This window comes from Vitis vinifera, chromosome 13, assembly GCF_030704535.1.
Source record: "Vitis vinifera cultivar Pinot Noir 40024 chromosome 13, ASM3070453v1".
NCBI classification, from domain to species: domain Eukaryota; kingdom Viridiplantae; phylum Streptophyta; class Magnoliopsida; order Vitales; family Vitaceae; genus Vitis; species Vitis vinifera.
Window position 1 is genome coordinate 16,529,150 of NC_081817.1, and position 19,205 is coordinate 16,548,354.

At 33.1% G+C, this 19,205-nt stretch overlaps 1 protein-coding gene across 5 annotated transcripts; it reads right to left on the reverse strand.

Annotated features, from left to right (window-relative positions):
• Positions 1-821: 821 nt before the first annotated feature.
• Positions 822-9,613, reverse strand: LOC100262508 (histone-lysine N-methyltransferase, H3 lysine-9 specific SUVH1). 5 transcript variants are annotated; one of them, XR_787250.3, is made up of 3 exons: positions 9,371-9,525; positions 6,725-9,120; positions 822-1,335 (listed from the first exon to the last, which is right to left on the reverse strand). XR_787250.3 is itself a non-coding variant. In XM_002273899.5 (3 exons), the coding sequence occupies exon 2, from the start codon at positions 8,932-8,934 to the stop codon at positions 6,784-6,786; it is 2,151 nt and encodes a 716-aa protein (XP_002273935.1). In that variant the 5' UTR covers positions 8,935-9,120; positions 9,371-9,613; the 3' UTR covers positions 822-1,335; positions 6,742-6,783. The 5 variants fall into 5 exon arrangements, 3 of the variants coding, with proteins under 3 accessions (XP_002273935.1, XP_059597784.1, XP_010659032.1); XR_009467390.1 differs by having other exon boundaries at positions 9,274-9,525; XM_002273899.5 differs by having other exon boundaries at positions 6,742-9,120; positions 9,371-9,613.
• Between the last annotated feature and the right edge of the window lie 9,592 nt (positions 9,614-19,205).

Sequence of the window (19,205 nt, forward strand, 5' to 3'; positions counted from 1 at the left end):
AGGTGGCATTCGCATCATTGGCAGCAGAGATGGTGTCTTTTAGCCCATATGTTTATTTATTTTTTTGTGGTCTACATGATACCCTATTGGTAAAGGTGAAAAGGTGAGTTCTAAAAATTCATTTTTTTCCCCACTACTGCATCCAGTGACGGAAAGCTGGGGGGGGGGGGGGGGGGGGGGCCAAGAATACTAAACCTTTTTGGGGGGCAAAAAATGGCAAAAATCAATTGGATAGCTTAATGGTGGTTTCCTCCTAAACTACAGGGTATGGGTTCAAACTGTCATAAAAGGTCAAGCCTTATGTGGCTCTGCCCCTGGCTGCATGCATGCTTGTGCAATTCTATCTACCTTATGAGCAAGTTTTCTCTAATTTCAATGAGATTCAAGCTAAAGATGTCAGTGAAGCTATCATTAGTGATACCGATCTTATACAAAGAACCACAAATAATGATCACCTTATCAATTTTACGGAGGCTCTGAGAATCACAAAACAGCAGAGAACCTTTGTGCCAAAACTAAATGATGATGAAGACAAGAATGAGCCAAAATACAAGACAAATTGGGTTTGCCAAGTGCGAATTAGTCCTCCCATCTTGATTGCTTTTGAGTTATTACAGAGGCTTGCCCTTGACGCCAAAGCTGTTGAGACATGGGGTAAGGCATGATTGCTCTTATTAGAACTCATTTTTTTCATTATGAGGAAATGCCCAAGTGGCAAGAGGACTTTGTTCACAGCTATTAAGGTCTGGTTCAAGGTTACAACAGTTGAAACCACTACTACAAGTAATTTGATGGCATAAGTTGATAAGAATACTCAACAATTCCGAGAATTTCATTAACTTTTTGTCATAGATTTCATTAGTCAAGAATTAATACAAAAAGACCAATCCAAGGGGAGGGAGGAGATGAGTGATATACATTGGCCAAATTAGTACCCTAAACCTGTACATATATTAAGCTCCCTAAAACCCCACGATCAAGGTGGTCAAGATTTGATCAACTACATACATGACCTGATGAAACAGCATTGGGAAGCTTTGGTATTAACAATCCCAGACAACTGGACTCTTACAAGAAAAAACCCATTATAAGAGCAATTAAAAACAGCTATTCTCATAGATAGAAACAACCATCTACTGTATTACAAGTTAATATTTTAAGCACCAATTAACTTTGCTAAATAGTTGTCAACAATTTTAGAAACCAAAGCTTGCAGGTCTAATCCTAGCTATAACCAAGTTTGGTGCTGGTAATCCAAGAGATGATATGCGCCTGCTCAGTAATTCTGCACTAGTAAACAGGATCATGAGGAGTTTGTTGCCCTAGTTCATCTTTCTGTTACAAAATGGAAAATAAACAATAAATATGAGAAGCAAAACTTGGAACATCTATAACATTATAGTATAATTGCACCTGAAAAGGAGATGGTATAAGTTGAGTCAACAAAAAAGTATGACAAGTCAACCAACAAATCCATGTTTCCAATCAACCCTGAATTTAATAACTCTCATGGCCTCATATCCACAAAAGTAATATCTGCAATGCAACATTACATACACCATTCCCGTTAGAACAAGATCCATATATCTCATCCAATTGCAAATAGCCATACAAGGTAATGGTTGAAATGAAATAACCTCTCTGCCAAATGCCATTTTTGAATAGCTTATTCCAAAAGGGGAAAAGGGGTGTTCCATACATAGTTGGTCAGCCCATGCAATCTAAAAGTTTAAGTGGCAGATTGAGCAAAGAAAGTTTGCCAAAGACTCCCAGAATGCTGCAGAAGACCTGTTGCACGGTGTGTTAAAGTCAAATCTTTATACATCCCTATGACGGTGGGTGACAACGGTTTGTAGGAGAGAGTAGTTGGTTTGCTGTTGAGTCCAAATCCTTTGAGATCTCTTTACAGGAGGTTGGGGGTAAGCTGTCGGGGAGAATTGTGGAGAGAAGTAAAGGCTTTTCTTCCTTGATTAGGTTTGGGGAATTCAGTTTACGTAATCTGTTGGATGGAGTGGAAGCTTGTTGCAGGGATGAAGCTGGAAAGCGGTGTAGCAAAGTTTGGGTGGAAAATGGTAGAGAGTTCAGATTGGAGCACCATTCAAACAGGGCTGGCAGATTCATTCACTGCATGGTAAGCTCAGTGGAGGCTAAGAGATTTTTTCTCTATGTTTTCCTGAAGGAAGGGGTCTACCTGGGGGATGGTCTGTTTTGGCAGAAAAGCTTCGCCACCTTGGGGTTGATTCCCTTTTTGTGGTTGGGGCGGCTCCTCTCTCAGTCAACTCTAGGACTGTGGAAGATGGGGGCAGCTCAAAGGATGGGACAAAAGGCTCATTTGCAGATGCAGTTAGGAAGGGTCATGGTAGATTGGGTGAAGCAATTTGGATTCAGATGGGGTCTGAGGAGGTTCAAAAGAGAAAGGCTAAGCTGAGGAGATGTTTGGTTGGAAGGTGGAGTGAGGGCTTTACCCATGTCCCAAGTTTAAGCACTTTATACAGTTGGGTGGACTTCAATTGGCCCCTGAAAGGGTGAGCAAAGATTTCTAGCCATTTGTTCTGATCTCTCAAAAGAAGAATTAATTCAGCTCAAAATTTGCACGTTTCAGTCTTTCATCTTCCTTTGTCTTCTAGATATGGTTATGACAATTGGAAGCCTCTCCAAAATCAGCAATACATGGTCTCTTAAATAGTTACCTATTTGCTTCCTAATTTGCATTTTCATTGATTAAAAATATGTGATAGTAAACATTCACTAGTAAATTCTTCCCTGTTACTAACTTATAGCCAATAGCATTGTTTGAGATGGTTTCAACATATGGAATAAGCATCTCTTCATTATGTTGTCTATGTCTCCTGCAGTAAGTCCAGGTAAGATTCTGTTAAATTTAATAATGATCTCCTTCATTTCTGCTGATGAATGCATGTCTTGATCCATCAAAGTTGGAAGATTACTAACTAAATGTGTTACTCCAAATTCTGGTTCTTCAGCAAAATTCTAAGGGTTTGATTGGTTGTCCCATAAAAAAAGGGATAGTTTCTCATAAGTTGGAAAGATTTTTTTTTTTGTGTGATTGTGTTTGGACAGATGTGAGAGCTTGCTAGCCCCCTACAAGCCTAGAGCGAGTAACCCACTTGAAAGTTTGTGACCACTCAAAAGCCTAGTGTTTTTGGGTTCGAGTGTTTAGTGCAATGTATTTATCCACCCAGATGCGCTTGACAAAATGTATGTACTTGCCTATTTCAGCTGGATACATCTAGTGAGGTTAACATTTTATTGCATTCAGTATTAACAACTGTTTAGGGTTTTCAGTTATTAGTCTATTTGCGTTTTGTTAATGTGAACACTATTACAACCACTTCCAATTGAATTCATGGTAAAGAAAACACTCGACTTTCTTCAAGGATCTAGTTTTTCAATTGTTCATAACTCTTTTTAGCATGTGCAATTGAAGCATGGAAGCATTGAAACACTTGTTTTTTTGCAAATTGATGGAACATTGCCTGTTTTTTGTTTGGACAGATGTTAGAGATTGCTAGCCACCTATGAGCCTAAAGCACTTCCAATTGAACTCGTCATAAAGGAAACATAGGCTTTCTTTAGGGATCAAGTTCTTCAATTCTTCAGTACTCTTTTTAACGAATGTTATTGAAGCATGGAAACACTTGTTTTTTTCAAATTGATGGAACATTAGTTTAAGGGTGAGTGTTCAAATATAAGGAAATTCACTGGATTAAGATATGGTGTGCTAGCATACACTATATCATTTGGTATTGACTGATATCTAGCTTGACCTAATTAAATTTGGATTGGATAATAGAAGTTTGGGTGTTACTGTTACTCTATAAGAATCGTTGATCTGTAAATGTGCCCACTGCTGTTAGGTGCCTAATCTATGGTATACTTTATAATTTTCCTATCCAAAAAATAAAATACAATACAACACTGACATGTTAGATTTATTGCCTCGTGTTTTATCAATGCAATACAGTTAATTGTAGTTTTGTTTCTTATTTTCCAACTTATGTATTGGCAACATGACAACTTGACTAGATAACACATACAACATGAACCAACATATGTCATGCTTGAGGCACCCATTCCAACCATTAAGACAGTTCTTATATCCTCTAAGAAATGACATACGTACAATGCTTAGAAGGAACCTTCGAACCATACAATTTTTCTTTCCTCACTATATTTATAAGCATATCCTTTAAGTAAATGATTCACCAATGTTCCAAAAGGCTACAGCTAGTTGTGAGGCATTTTACCCAAATAACACATTAGGCATAAGACATATGTCTCAACCTAAGCATGAAAATGTCAGAGAATCTAAAAAAATACTAATAAAGCCACATAAAAATAAAATAATAGAAAACCATTAACTTTACACCAAGAAAATCATTAGTTTATTTATTATTTATTTATTTTTTTTATGAGAAACAACAATGTTATATATTGAATTGGGAGTTAAGTAGAACAAAAGAAGGATGAGGAATTCTCCCACAAATAAAAACTAAACATAAGGAATACCAAAAACAATTAGTAGTTTAGTTCATCTTTTTTATTTTCAAAATTAGTAAATTTTTATTTTCAACTATTTTTTACTTGGTTCATCTTTCTTCTCTTAAACAATCCAATTTTTTCATGGCTACATCAAATAATCTTCAACTCCACCATCACTATCACCATCACCAATAGGATCCTTTAAGGAATTATCAACAAATCTAACTGCTCTATCATTCTATTCAACAGTCTCAATATCAACTCCTTCATCCACCAATTGCACTTATCTTCTTCTTTTATTTGTCAATAACAAGATTATTATATATAAATACATAAATTAGTAAATTGAAAGTATAAGTTAACTTACAGATGATGTACGCATAAGCATGCTTTATAAAGTCATTAGTTAGAGCTCAGAAACCAGACCTAATTTATATCTAGCCTGCTTTAATGAATCAAAGATGCTTCTGTTGTTGGTCCCAATGGTGAGGAGCTAAGGAGTGGGAAGTTTCTTGGGGTCAGGTGCAGAGAAAGCAAAAGGGTTGGCTGGGGAGCATTCTGTTTAACTATGTCTTTAGAGCATTGGTTTTGTATTGGGTGGTAGTTGTTGTTGCTCTTTTCCTTTTGCTTGTCTTTTGGTGCTATTTGTATACCTTGTGTGTACTTTGGTGCGCCTTTCCCAAGTGCTTTTAATATAATCACTTACTTTACCGATAAAAAAAAAAAAAGTATTCATCAAGTATGAGATGAAACTAACCTCCTGCCTTAGCTTTTGATTTCTTCATTCTTCTTTCTCTATCTCTCTTTTTTTCCTTTTTTTTTTCCTCACAAGGTTAAATGTCAACAAACTCAACCCTTAATTTTTTTAACCATTTAACCCAATATCCAAGATCAAAGACCCAAGATCCACATAGCAAAAGTCAAAAACCCATTAAGACTCTGCATATGTAAGGCCTACACCTCAAACCCTTGAGTCTCTTAGCCCAAGGGCCATACACCTCAATAAGGTGAATCATAAACCTTAGTCCCATGCAATAGGGCTATAGCTTCGAGACTACTATAGAACACCTTGCCTTGAGGTGCCCCTCAAGGTATGCCCCATAAACACAAATTGAAACCTTGCAAACTCCCCCTTTTTTCTTTCAACCCAAATAAGAACCTACTAGATCAACAAACATATACCATATGGAATCAACTCAGAAATATTATTTTATGGGTAGATACTTAATGAAAATCTACAAAAATTATTAAAAAAAAAAAATTACTAAAACTCATTTAGGTATTATCTAAAGATTTTAAATATTAATAGGCCAAATGCACAACTTTGTTAAGATAGAGAGGGGAAACAGCTGCCAAGTTATGAACAACACGAGCGAGTGAGAAGGGTAGTTGAGGGGGCAAGAGAAGAGAAGAAAGTTCCATCCAATCTTCTATTTTAATTAATTCCAAATCCTTTCAAATTCTACCCTTTTTTCAAGGAATTGAAAACTTCAAATCCAACTTCTTTCCTATCCCACCAAATTCCTCCTTTCCAAACATATGCTAATGTTTGAAGGCAAAAGATTCTTTCAATAAAATTTCAAAGAGTTGCAGTTCATATGTTATAGCTTGGAAACCAAAAGATGTACCAACACATCACCTAATGAAGTCCAGAGGTATGAAATATGAGTAATAATTGAACACAATTTTTCTTTTTAGTTTTCAAGTAATACATGGGGAAGGTTCTAAATTTTTATAATATTTAGAGTGTATATTTTGTATGCATATTTTATCTTTGGTCACATCTCTTTTCTAAGTTAACATACTCTTATCCATTAAAAAAGATAAAAGAGAACATTTTTTTTTCTTCCTACTATACTTAGGCAATAGAAAAAGATAAGAAGTTGAAGCAAATTAAAGGTTCTACCCAGTCATCCTCTACACTGAAATGAATGTTCACACATCAATATCATACAATGTTCTCTGATGCTATATCATAGGAGATCTAACAAAATAACTAAAGCATTTAGACATGTATACTTAAATTATAAATCTCTCAATTTTTTCAACTAAAAACTTATATACTGCTTCATTTTGTTAGATAAATTGCATCTTTAACCCTTTTTTCAAATAATTGCATAAACTTCCATATATTACAAGCTTTGATGCATAAAAAGGAAAATCACAGATAACAATAGTGAAACAAAAAAGAGTTCTGTTGGAGAGGCTAAAGATAAACAACCTAGAAATGTTTCTAACCTTTTAATCTGGTGGACTCCATCAGAGTGCATTTCTTAATGGTCAACCATAATAGCCCCTGCAGTTTGACGATCCACATAAGCATTTTTTCTTCCCATTTGGAGTATGGTTACTCTGGACCTCATAATTTTCAGATTGCAACATCCCATAATCATATGTCAACTCTGTCATAGGAGGAATGTGTTTGATTGCAAAAAATGCAATATGGAGAAAGGATTCATTGTTGTGTTCATATAGAACCGGCTGCCAAAAGACATTAGGAGAGCAGCTATGATTCATAAATCGAGCTACATTTCCAACATATTTTGCACTTATAATTAGAGGAGATGGGATATCATAATACTCATTAGGCTCAGCAGATGGCTCCTCATCCAGTAACCCAGGCTCATGATTCCATTTGAAAGCATTGTCATAAACATGGGTTGTATCAAAGAGGTACTCATTGCTTTCACCTTCATCCCTCTCTTGATAAACCTTAACCTTGTCCAAGACTTCACCTGCATATTCACAAATAAAAGTACCAGTGCGGATTGGATCCCATGACCGGAGACCCCAACCTCTATTATTGGTTTTGAACACTTCTAGGCGTACTTTCAAACCAGTCTGGGACATTCGGTTCTTGCAGTTAGGAATGCATGGGCATGTGGGACCACACTCATGTACTAATGGCCTCCTGGCAACTAGAATCCCATTGGAGGTATATGGAAAATCACCACCATTTTTCCGAATGCAAGAGCAGTTGAGATCACCAGGGAGGCATGCGTTCTGGCAGTTGCAACCAAAAGAAGGGTGTTTTAAGTTAAATGATTTTGAATACCTGAGAGTAGGAAAGTAAGTGAAATGAGCAGGTCCCTTCTCATCATCAACATCATTTACAAGTGAAACTGGTATACTTTCTGCCCCAGATGTCAGGTCTGGAAGAATAAGTCCAATCCTTGAAGAGAAACCTTCCTTCCATTTCTGAATTGATTTCCAATGAGCAAAAGCACCAGGCTGCCCAGGTATTCTGACCAATTTATATTTGAACATATTGCAACCAGACTTCCCTTTCTCTGTCCATGACTCCTGGATTGTATAAAGACCATCATAGACATAGACCTTTGACAATGGATTAACTACATCTTTCACCCCTCGGATAACTCTTACTTCATTGGCTCGGTGAAAGCTTCTATCCAAAGCAAGATTGCCCCTTTCTAGCTTCTGATCAGCCACTTGCTTATCTTTCCTGTTTACATTACCACCCTGGCCACTATAGATCAAAACATCGGCATCATCTGCATCATCATCATATCCTCCTGACGAGACAATGCTTACAGCCACTGGCTCTTCTTCTAAACCACCCTTGACAAACATGTAGTCAATCCCAGCCATAGATTGAGCATGTAATCCAGCCAAACACATCTCCATCCGGAAAAAGAAAATGTCACCAACCTCAACACCAGGAGTAACTCCAATTCTCTTCCTCATGTTTGTCCGAACCCCTTTGCTCATCAAAATATTGGCAGCTTTTAAATCTGCACGTTTAATACCTCCACCAGGTGATTCCTTAGCCTCTTCAATTTGACTAAGTCTTCTTCGAAGTGCATCAAATGTCATAAGTACATAATTCACCATTTCCCTGTTACCATCATCCAATTGAAGTGAGTCAAATCTCATAACAAAATTCTTACTTGATCCTTTCTCATTATCAACTGTTAAAGAAATATCCACATCTTTGCTTTTCTTAGCCTTCTTCCGAGAGGAATTGGAGGCGCGCAAATGAGGAGCTGCTCGCTTTGGGTCATCAAAGAACCCATCCTGTTTTACCCCCATATTCGAATTTTCATTTAGAAATTGCACACCATATTCTCTGGAGGTTTCCGCATCTCCATTCACCACCCCAGGAAAATGGGGCGGAGTCCTAAACAAATTAGCAGAAGCTGATATTGGGGTTTCATGATTGGTAGCCCCAGTTGGGGTTTTGTGTTGGTTCAACTCAGGTGAACTCTGAGGCCCTTGCGCCACGCTAAATGGATAAAATGGAGTAAACCCAGGTGGGAACGGCCCAAAGGGCGGTGAACACACAAACGGGGGCGCTTGGGGCGGATTAGGGAACACCGGAACCAAACTCCGCAAAGGCTTGATATCCAAAACTCGAGATTTATCAAAAGAAGCCGAAGGAGGCACAAAGCCATGGCCTGACCCTCCATCCATTTCCAATCCTTCAACCAAACAAACAAACAAAAAGCTTTCTTTTCTTCTCCTTTATGGCTTTCCTCTTCCCTTTATGGGTTTTTTCTTCTCTTGTGGCAAAATTCCTACCTGACTGTTTAATTCAAGTACTTACAATACACGTACACTTGCAGTGCACTTGTGAGTGACCCACCAACAAAACGATCCCTGCAAAATGAAAAAAAAAAAAAAAAGACAAGGTCATATATAGTTGAAAACCAGCTGCTGCAAACCCCTAAGCATCAAAGTTCATGAAAGAGGCAAAAGGGTTTGAAGATCTGAAAGTTCCAAATTCAAACCAACAAAAAACAAAAAAATTACCCATGTTTTCAGATCCAAAACAGAATATATTCCAACTGAAAACATAAGCAAATGTCAACATCTTCCCTGTTCGGAAAGAGAATATAGTTGTGATTACCTACTAAAGCTGTGATTTCAAATTGGAACCTTTTTTCACTTCTTCTGGGTTAGGGTTGCAGACACAGCTGGACTATGAAGAAGAGACTGGCACTGTGAAAGCCCATCGGACTCACTCTCTGTGATGTGTCAGTGAGTCACAGGCTCTTTGCTTGTCTCCTTGTGTATTATTATTATTATTTTTATTTCTTTCTTAATTGTTTTCTTAGAGAAAAATCTTTTATTAATAGTAAACTAATATCGCAGGCAAAACACATGTCAGGTAGGAAGAAATTTTCCACCCCTCAAATAATTTATTGTTTTTCTTACTGATTTTGAGATATTATAATCTAAAAATGCATTGCACAATTTTCTTACACATGAAGAATATTTAATTTGATTTGAATTTCACAGCCATATTGCCACATCCTTCCAAATTAGCTCAAACTTAGCTTATGTAGTCTCTCTACTTACCTTCTTTATTCATCTCTAATTTTTATATGGTCTTTTAATTTGTATTGCAAGCTAAATTCAAGAAAGGTGAATTATTTAATATCAAAAGATTGCTTACTAGATCCATGACAATATGCTTCATATGATAGGTTTGTCATTGAGGTAATTTTTTTATTACTTAACGCTTCCTAAAGGATTTTAGATATTATAGTGGAAGAGATAACTTACGTACATGATTATTCAATAATATTGTGATTTTATTACTTAAAATATTATTAAAAATATCTTTTTAGGTTTAAAATGATTATGATATTATATGATGTGATAGATATTATAACGACATGCATCCAACCATATAGATATTATTTGTTCTGGGTCGAAAGGAACCCTCATAACTTTAAATTACATTTAGATAGTTAATAAAAATTAATTCTTATATAGAACCAAAAACTTTTTCCTCTCATCCGATGTGGGATATCCTATCTTATGTTTAATTAATGATGATTCAAGTCATCTCATCACTTATCATATCTTATGTTCAATCAAACATGAAATATGATAACTAATGTGATATATTATCCATTTTTTTATTTTTTATTATATCCCCTTTACATAGGATATGTTAATCTTATATAAGGATGAATATGTTATATATCCTATCTTATTATATTCTGCCAACTAAACCTAACCTAAATGGATATGAATTGATTTTTAACATAGATAGTTTTTGCATCCTTGTAAATTATTAAAACATCATCAATCAATTGATAACTAATACTCACTCTATTAAAAGCATTATCAATTGATTGGTTGTTGATACTCTCTTACAAAAACATCATCAATAAACTAATAGCTAATGCTCTTTATATATATATACATATAAAGAAAACATTCTCAATCAATTGATGGTTAATACTCTCTCTTAATAGCTAATGCTTTCTCTTAATAAAATAGATGGTCTTTTTTAGAAAATATCTAGTTAAGGGGTGACATTCTAATATCAGGAAACTTAAGGATATCTAAGTAATTATTAATAATTTCAAGAAAGTTAGCTTAAGCTTTCCTAAATTAAATGATTAATGAAATCAAAATAAATTGATTTTTAATGTAATTATTAAAGTGATTGGAACTTAATACAAGAGTTTGTTTTCAAGGTTTTCAATGAATTAAACACTTTGTATTTGGTTGGACTATAAGACATGGAGATATGGAGAACATCTCCATCACTTTTAGCAAGGGAGTGAATGTTGCATGTCAAAATAAAAGATGAAAATTTAAATATCTTATTGGTTGGCTTTTATGGCCACAAAAATATGAGAATTTTTGTATAAAACTTTGAAATATGATAAGATAATCATTAATACATAAATTAAGGGTAAAATTAGTTTCATTTTGTAGTTAGTGTTGAAAGTAGACATATTAAGTCTTATATTATGTGGGTATTTGATAAAACTTAATACTTATTATTTAATGACTTAAGTTGACTATAAGTTAAATTGTTAAATAGTTCATTTAAAAGTTATTACTTATTTTTTTATTTTAAGTGTTAAGGCTGTTTGGTAAAATTAACTTAAATTTTATTTTAAATCATCAAATTAACATATTTAGCTTCATAAATTTTAACTAATATTTATATTTTCACTAAGTTTAAATAAAAAAATTATTTGTTAAATATTCATATTTAAAATATTGTAAAAATATGAGAAACAAAAAAAAAAATATTTACTATAAAAGATGAGTTGTGAATGTGGAGTAATAATTGTATAATATATTTTCACTAGACATAGTTAAATGAGATAAAAAAAAAATTGAGATTAACAATAAGTTAATTATATTGACTTAATACTCAAAGTTAGTTTTGAGTTTAAATTGTGATATTAAGTTACATTTACCAAACATACTTTGATGACTTAAATTAAGTCATTAAGTTAATTTACCAAACACCCTCGTATATGCCGAAACTTAAGTAGATAAATTATAAACTGATTGCTTACATTCAAAAGTTAGATTTAAATAAATAATGTTTATTAATAAAGCATGTTACATGGATATACAATTAGACTATTGTATAATTAAGAGAGAATATAATTATAGGAATTTGGAGTGCAACTACCATCTAGGGTCAAAAATCAATCTTGAGAATAGTAAAATGAAGGCTCCAATAGTCATGTTCATAAATTTTCTTAAAATATCACCAAGTATCAAAAGCATGACATGATTAGGTCCAATCAACTTATTATCAATGAAAATAGGGTTATAAGACATGATTCCAATAACAAATAAAACATTTCATGCATTAATAAAGGAAACTGAGCATTCAAGGTAAGATGGTGATTAATTTAACAAAAATGTAGTTTTCTCAAACTTCATATATCTATGCAAGTTATCCTACTATCATAAGAATCAAGTCTATTGTAAGATAGTTAATGAGTCTTATTACTAGGGTAGAGGCCCTTTCTAATTAATCATCATGCCTTAAACCTTCAAAAGTTATCTTAAAGCATTGATTCACGTACCTTTGTGTTCAACTTTTAGCACATGTAAGTGGGACCAATTTAGGTGATTCTATCACTTCATGTCTAAGTTAAGTATACAACCAAGATCCTTGACATTAATTTTACCTAGTGAAGAGTTTCATCATTAAGAATGACCACTCTCACTACAATGATTACTACTCAAAAAGTGCTATTTTATAGTTTGTAATTAACTCTTTTAAATACTTTTGAGTAGTAGTTATTACCTTTTAACTCAATTGGCATGTTAAGGACCCTTGCAATCGTTTCTAATCAAATTGTGGTAAGTTTTGGTGTTTTTTATAGCTTTTTGATTACCAAAGCAATCCAAGAATGAGGGAGATCTTTGTATAGTCCATGGCAAAGCAAATGGAAGCTCATTTAAATGAAGAATCCAAGATTTGGAGCTTCGTAGTCCTTTTCCAAAGTCAATCAAGAATGCAAGGAGGAAAAACAGAGAGAGGAATCTAACATGACGAAATTCAAAAGGAGAGCAGCTGCAGGACACATTTTGAGTACTTCCTGGAGTCTATTTTATACATACTATATATCGTTTTGAAGCTTGGGAAGTCAGGAATCCAATGCTTCAAATGGTGTATAAATCGGAGCTAAAATGAAGAAGTTATGACCATTGAAAAACAACTGCACTAAGCTAAAAGACAATTTCGTAAGTTGCGAAATCACAAATTCAACTTGCGAAATCAAAGTTCAACTTGCGAAATGGAAAATTTCAACTTGTGAAATTTTCGCAAGTCATGTTTCAACTTGTGAAATCCACATGTGTAATCCCAAATATTTGCGATTGACTCTGTTAGATATTTTCTTCAGATATTTTGTATAAATCCCTATTTTCTCCTTGTAATCCACCAATTATGGGATTCCTTAGTTAGGAAGTAAGAAGGAAGGGTGAATAGCCTTTCTATATAATCTATTGTAATTTTCTTTTAAAAAATCGCTCAGGAGTTTTTCTTAGAGATGACACCCTTTCTATAGTTTTTGGAAGAAAGTAATACACAAAGCTTTGCTCTGCCTTACTTACTCATTTTGATTGTATTTTTCTCACTAGCCAAACAAACTCTGAGGATGTTTTCCCAGAGGATGAGTGGCTAAGATTTTTTTTTTGTTTCTTGGAGTGAAGGAAGCTGGGTAAGGTTCTGAATGCAAAATTGGAAGTTTTGTTGTTTCAGTTTTTAATAAAGAGAAAATGTGACCCGTTAATGGTTTTTATCTTTTTAGTTAACTTAAAATCCCTTAAATCACTTGGGCCAATACTTGGTAAGGTAAGTGGACTTCGTCCATTGAATTACACTAGTTTATCTCTTGCAAGCCTTTAGGAGGTGGTTTAAAGGTAGGATTTTCTAGAATAGCCAACACTTGGTAAACTTTTGGACTCCAAGGAGACATCCATTAGTTATCTCTTGCGAGCTTTTGACGGGTAATCCAAGGTTAAGGATCACCTTGAATGGCCAATACTAGGTGAGAGGTATGAACCATTGCAAGATGATTCAGTGACAGGGAATTAGTGTTTGAATCCATAAAGGGGAAGCATTTGTACCACACCGGTTCGGGAAATAACTATATGTTAAATCCCCAATGTGAGGAAAAGATTCAAGTACCGTAACTCCCTTTTTGTATAAGGAACTTGAGCCCAGTGATCCAAAAACTCCAAGAAGCACTTTTCTTTATAAGTAATTTCCGTTACTTTATTATTGGTTTCACTTCAAAACCAACCTTTTCAAACATCTTTATGTTTTCTTTTAAAGATAACCTTGAAAAGAAAAAGCACCAATTCAGTTTTTGAACTAATATCAGTTGTAATTTGAAAACCCATCCGAGTGAACGATCCTAGAGCCACTATGCTATGCTAGCTAATGCTACCCTAGTACATGGTGAAATAGGTTTATAAATTTTGTTGATTACTCCCGTGTGAGGACTGAAATCAAGGCACACTAGTTGATTGAACACCAGTCAATAGGACATACACCAGCTGGGCACTAATCATACAAACATGAATAATCTTGTCCTATAAAGATAATCAACGTTTCTTAATTCCTTAGGTCACCCTATCTTCGAGATGGTGATGGGCCTAAAATCAAGATGAGAGTGATCTTGGAGGCTATGAGCTTGCCTATAGCCCTTTCCCACTTAATATTTTGAAATAAGAGACTTTAAGATAATTATGGTAACCTTCTTAAAATAAATTATCCATCATGAAATTTTTCGAACGTTATTTATTACTTGAATTAGAGCATTTGTGCTAAATAGGAATTGCACTCATATTCCTTGTCATTGAACTTTCATTTTCTAATTATAGTTCTTCTTCTTGCGTGGTGATAGAGCTTGAAAAACTTGGTGTTATTCTTCTTTTCTCAGCATGGGAGAGTTTGAAGGATCACCATATGTGTTGTTCTCCTTCTCTCAAAATAGGAAAGCCTAAAGAACTACCTAACCCAAAATAATAAGAAAGTTCAAAAAAGAAATGACAATCCAAAATAACAACTTTCAATTCAAAAAATAAATAATATTGGAAAAAACCTCATGAAATTTTATTCTCTGTAAGAAAATCCAAAATTACCATTTATGAAAGATCATTTAGATAGATTTCCTATCATATACAATATATAATAAAAACATAAAAGGAAATAATATAAAAGAGGATTTCATGGCCTTAGGGATCCTATTGCTTATTTGATAACCAAATATTCAAATTTTAAAATCCAAATATACCAAATTAAACTTGCAACAAAAATAGGGTTAGTGGCTTCACAAAAGACCAAAATACCCTTAAAACACTAAAAAGGTTGTTGGAGCCATCAAGAGCACATGAAATTGCTTTGGGCGCTTGAAAAGCCACCTGAAGCACTTCAAGTGTTGATGTAGCTTTGAGCACTAGAAGTAGCACTTGAGTACTATAATTGCTTTAGCTTTAATCTAGTCACTCAAGCGCTCTTATGGAATTCCAAATTCTGACGATTGCTTTCTGCATCTCCAATCGCAATTTTCTCCATAGGATAGGGGGACGTGCAAGATCACCTTGTGATTATCTAGATTGCTTCCATATTCTCCATGGGTTATATAGATTGATAAAATTGAAAACTTTTTATATTGGAAAATCAAAACCTATGTTTCTTTCATATTGAAGCTTATATATATATATATATATATATATATATATATATATATATATATATAATAAACAAAATCCTATACCGCATTATGGAGCTTATAACCCATCTAAAGAAAAGTAAACATAAATCCAACCATAATATATAATCATCATAACAAAGATAACATGCACATAGATTCATCATTGAGGTCATGGGATGAACAAAATACCTTGCAAAACAAGGGTTAGCACACCCTAGAAAAGATTTAATATGTTTTTTCCTAACTTAGGGCTCTGATATTAGTTGTAAGGAATTTCATATTACTCTGTTTCCTATCTCATTATCAGGTTAGGTACATGCATTAACTTTGTGAGACATCAATCCTAACAACAAAAGCAAAAACACATTTTTAAACAAAAATGAATCTAGATATTTAAGTTAGAAAACCTTGCCAATGATTTGGATGTTTCCAAATCTTTTTCTTTTTGGTGAAAAACCAAATGATGTTGTTAGAAGCCACATAAACCCATAATTTTTTTTATCCATAACTCTATCTCGAATCTTAGCACTCAAATGATGGGGGGTTAGGACAGTGGAGGTTAAAACTCTCTCTCTTTATGAGTGGTGGATGAAGTAGAAGTCTAAAATCCAACCCTTAAGGGGGTATTTATAGGATTCCTACTAGGTTTAAGTGATTTGAGCCCACCATGGGCTTGATTCACTTAATCTAGTACAAAAAGGATCTTAATTGATTAATTAACTCAATAAGGCTTCCTAATTGATTAATTAGCCTACCTAATTGATTAATTAGCCTAATCTAGAGATGCCATTTACTAACCCATGTGTAATCTTACAAAGTTACTAAAACACCCTTATGCACATAAGTGAATCAAGAGTCACTCCAACCATCATAAACCATGTTATTAAGGTCTATGAGCTCAAGTAGGGACCGCTGGGACCCATAAGAAAATACTAGCTATCTCATAATCCAATTCTAAATTTGATTGAACATTCCACCATAAAAAATCAACTACACTTAAGTACCCTATGTAAATAACAACGAGACAGTAAGTGCTTAAGTTTGTGACTTGCCATTCATTGTATGTAAGATCTCACTCGTATTTCAAAGTCACTACTAACTTTGTTTCAAGCTTAATATTCTCTTAAGGTTGAGATATAATATAGTAAAGCAGCTTGGTGAAGTCATAACTACTAGATATCCTTATATCATGACTCATCATAAGTCTTATCCAATGTATGTACACACTAATGCACTCACCATGGGAACCTTATCCCAATAGCTAAGACCAACAATCCCTCCAATTAGGAAGTGATGCTCTATAACCTTAAATAACCAACTATGAACAAATTGTCTACTTGTAAGGAACCCATGAATTGGATCTTTCATGCAACTCCTAATGTACCCAAGTCATGTATTATGGAAGAGGTGCTAGGTGAGAATGCTCATAAAATACAATGCATGGAATAAAGATAGATGGAAGTGAAATTGGAAAATTGTTGAATAATTAATGAATTTCAAATCTATTACATCATGTCATACTTTTAAAGGCTCTATCTTAACAAAATGATGGTTCAAATTGAGTGAACCCTTTATCTCTCAAACACTTGGGCATGTGGGTATGCATGATGATGTGCATGGGTCCATGTTAAATCTTTAACATCTCCAACATGTGTTCTTAGACTTTTTTATTTCATATTTAGATTTTGTTTTATAGTCATATTCCATAATGAAGTTCTAGTATTTATCTCTAACTAGAAAGTGATTGCGAGGTAGAAGGATGGATTGGTTATCAAATGTTGTGCCACTAGATTAGTTGTCTGATTTTAATATTATATATGTTTTAACTTACCATGAGAAGACATAGCAAGGCTAGTTGTAGTAACGAACCTCCCTTGGTAAACTAGTGCATTATTTCTCTTTTGAGTGCATTCCTTAATAATGTTTAACATAGTTATTGATGTCATATTTATATGGATTTCAATTATTTCACCTTATAACATTTGCAATCCCCATTACCTTAGTAAATAAATTATCTTCTATAAAAAAATTTCATTTCATAATTGGAAATCTAGTGTAATAGGAGAATTTAAATTTGAAAAATTTTAAAATTTTCGTGAGAGCATTTTATTCAAAAGTTAATAAGATAAATTCTCTACTCTCAAATTTTAAAGTCCATTTTCATAACTTCTTCTTTACACAATTTCAATTTTAATAAATATATATCCTAGAAATATTCAAAAAAATTTATTTCCATTAAATTACTAAGTTTCCTTTAAATCTTTTGGTAATGTCCCTTAGTTATAAATTATTTCTAATGAAAATTTCCAAAATATTTATTCTCCAATTGGAAACTCTAATATAATAAGGAAACTTCCAATTTATAAAATTTTGAAAATTTGAGAGCACCCTATCTAATTAGGAAAGATATAATTGTTCAAGGATTCTCAAAAATAAATTTAAGAAAAATATTTTAAATCCTTAAAAATAAAAGTGGAAAGGAACTTTCGCTCTCACATTCAAAATTCCTTATAACATTATTTTCCTTATTCCTACACCTTTCCAATTTAATAAATATTCTTTAATATGGAATCTAATTTTCACAACAATTTATTCTATTAAAATTATTAAAAATAAAAATTTTAGTAATTCCCTTAATGATAAATTATCCATTTTAAGAATTTCCAAAAATTATTTACTCTCCAAATTAGGGATTAGTGAAATAAGAAAATTTCCAAAAATTTTAAAAATAAAATCTAGAGAGCACTTTATCTAAAAGAAAAACTTTTATTCTATAATGATTCTCATTAAAATAATTTTAAAGAAATAGTTTAGAATCATTTGAAATAATTTAGAAAAGGAACTTTGCTCTTTAATTTATTTTCATAGTTTTATTTTCTTAATCTACTTTATTCCAAAATTAAGTAAATAACATGCTTTGAAATCTAATTTCCAAGAAAATTTATATCCATTAAATTATTAAAAGTTTCATATTATTTACATTCATCCATATTTACATAAGAGAGTTTAAATAATTTTGGTAACCTTCTTAAAATAAATTATCTATCATGAAAATTTCTAAAAACTTTATTTATTCTCTAAATTTGAATAGGTGTGCTTATTAGGAATATCTAATTTTAAAAAGATTTAAAAATAAGGAAATCTTTCCTTAATATAGAAAATTAAGTCCTTGAATATCTCAAAATTAGAAACTTTGAAAAAGGGATCTTCTAAGGACTTTATAGAAAAGGAAACTAAATTCTCTCACAATTTTAAAAAATCTTTCTATATAAAGAAAATTCTTTAATAGTAGCACCATTCCAATTTTTAATAAAATCTTAAATTGGAAATAACCTTCTCATGAAAATTTATTTTCGAAAAGAAAATTCAAAATTACCAACTTTGAAAATATTTCTCATCATATGCAATATAATCAATATGCATAAAAAAGAAATAATAAAAAGAGTTCCTATGGCAAATGAATATTTTTGCGCAAGCAACTTTCCAATTATGCACAAGAGCCATTGGTCTTCAACTTGCCATAACTTGATACTAACTTTTGGCATCAAAACCAGTCAAAATAATGCTCATATATGACTATCCATTGTGCATGCAAAATAGAAACTTTCTCAATAAGATAATTAAGAACTTTTCCACTAAAAAGAACAACTTTGTCAACTAGAAAAATTAGGAACTTTTGCTATTAAAAAATGACAACTTTGTGCATCCATGTTTAGTCCACGAGGCACCAGATTTCTGCCACAA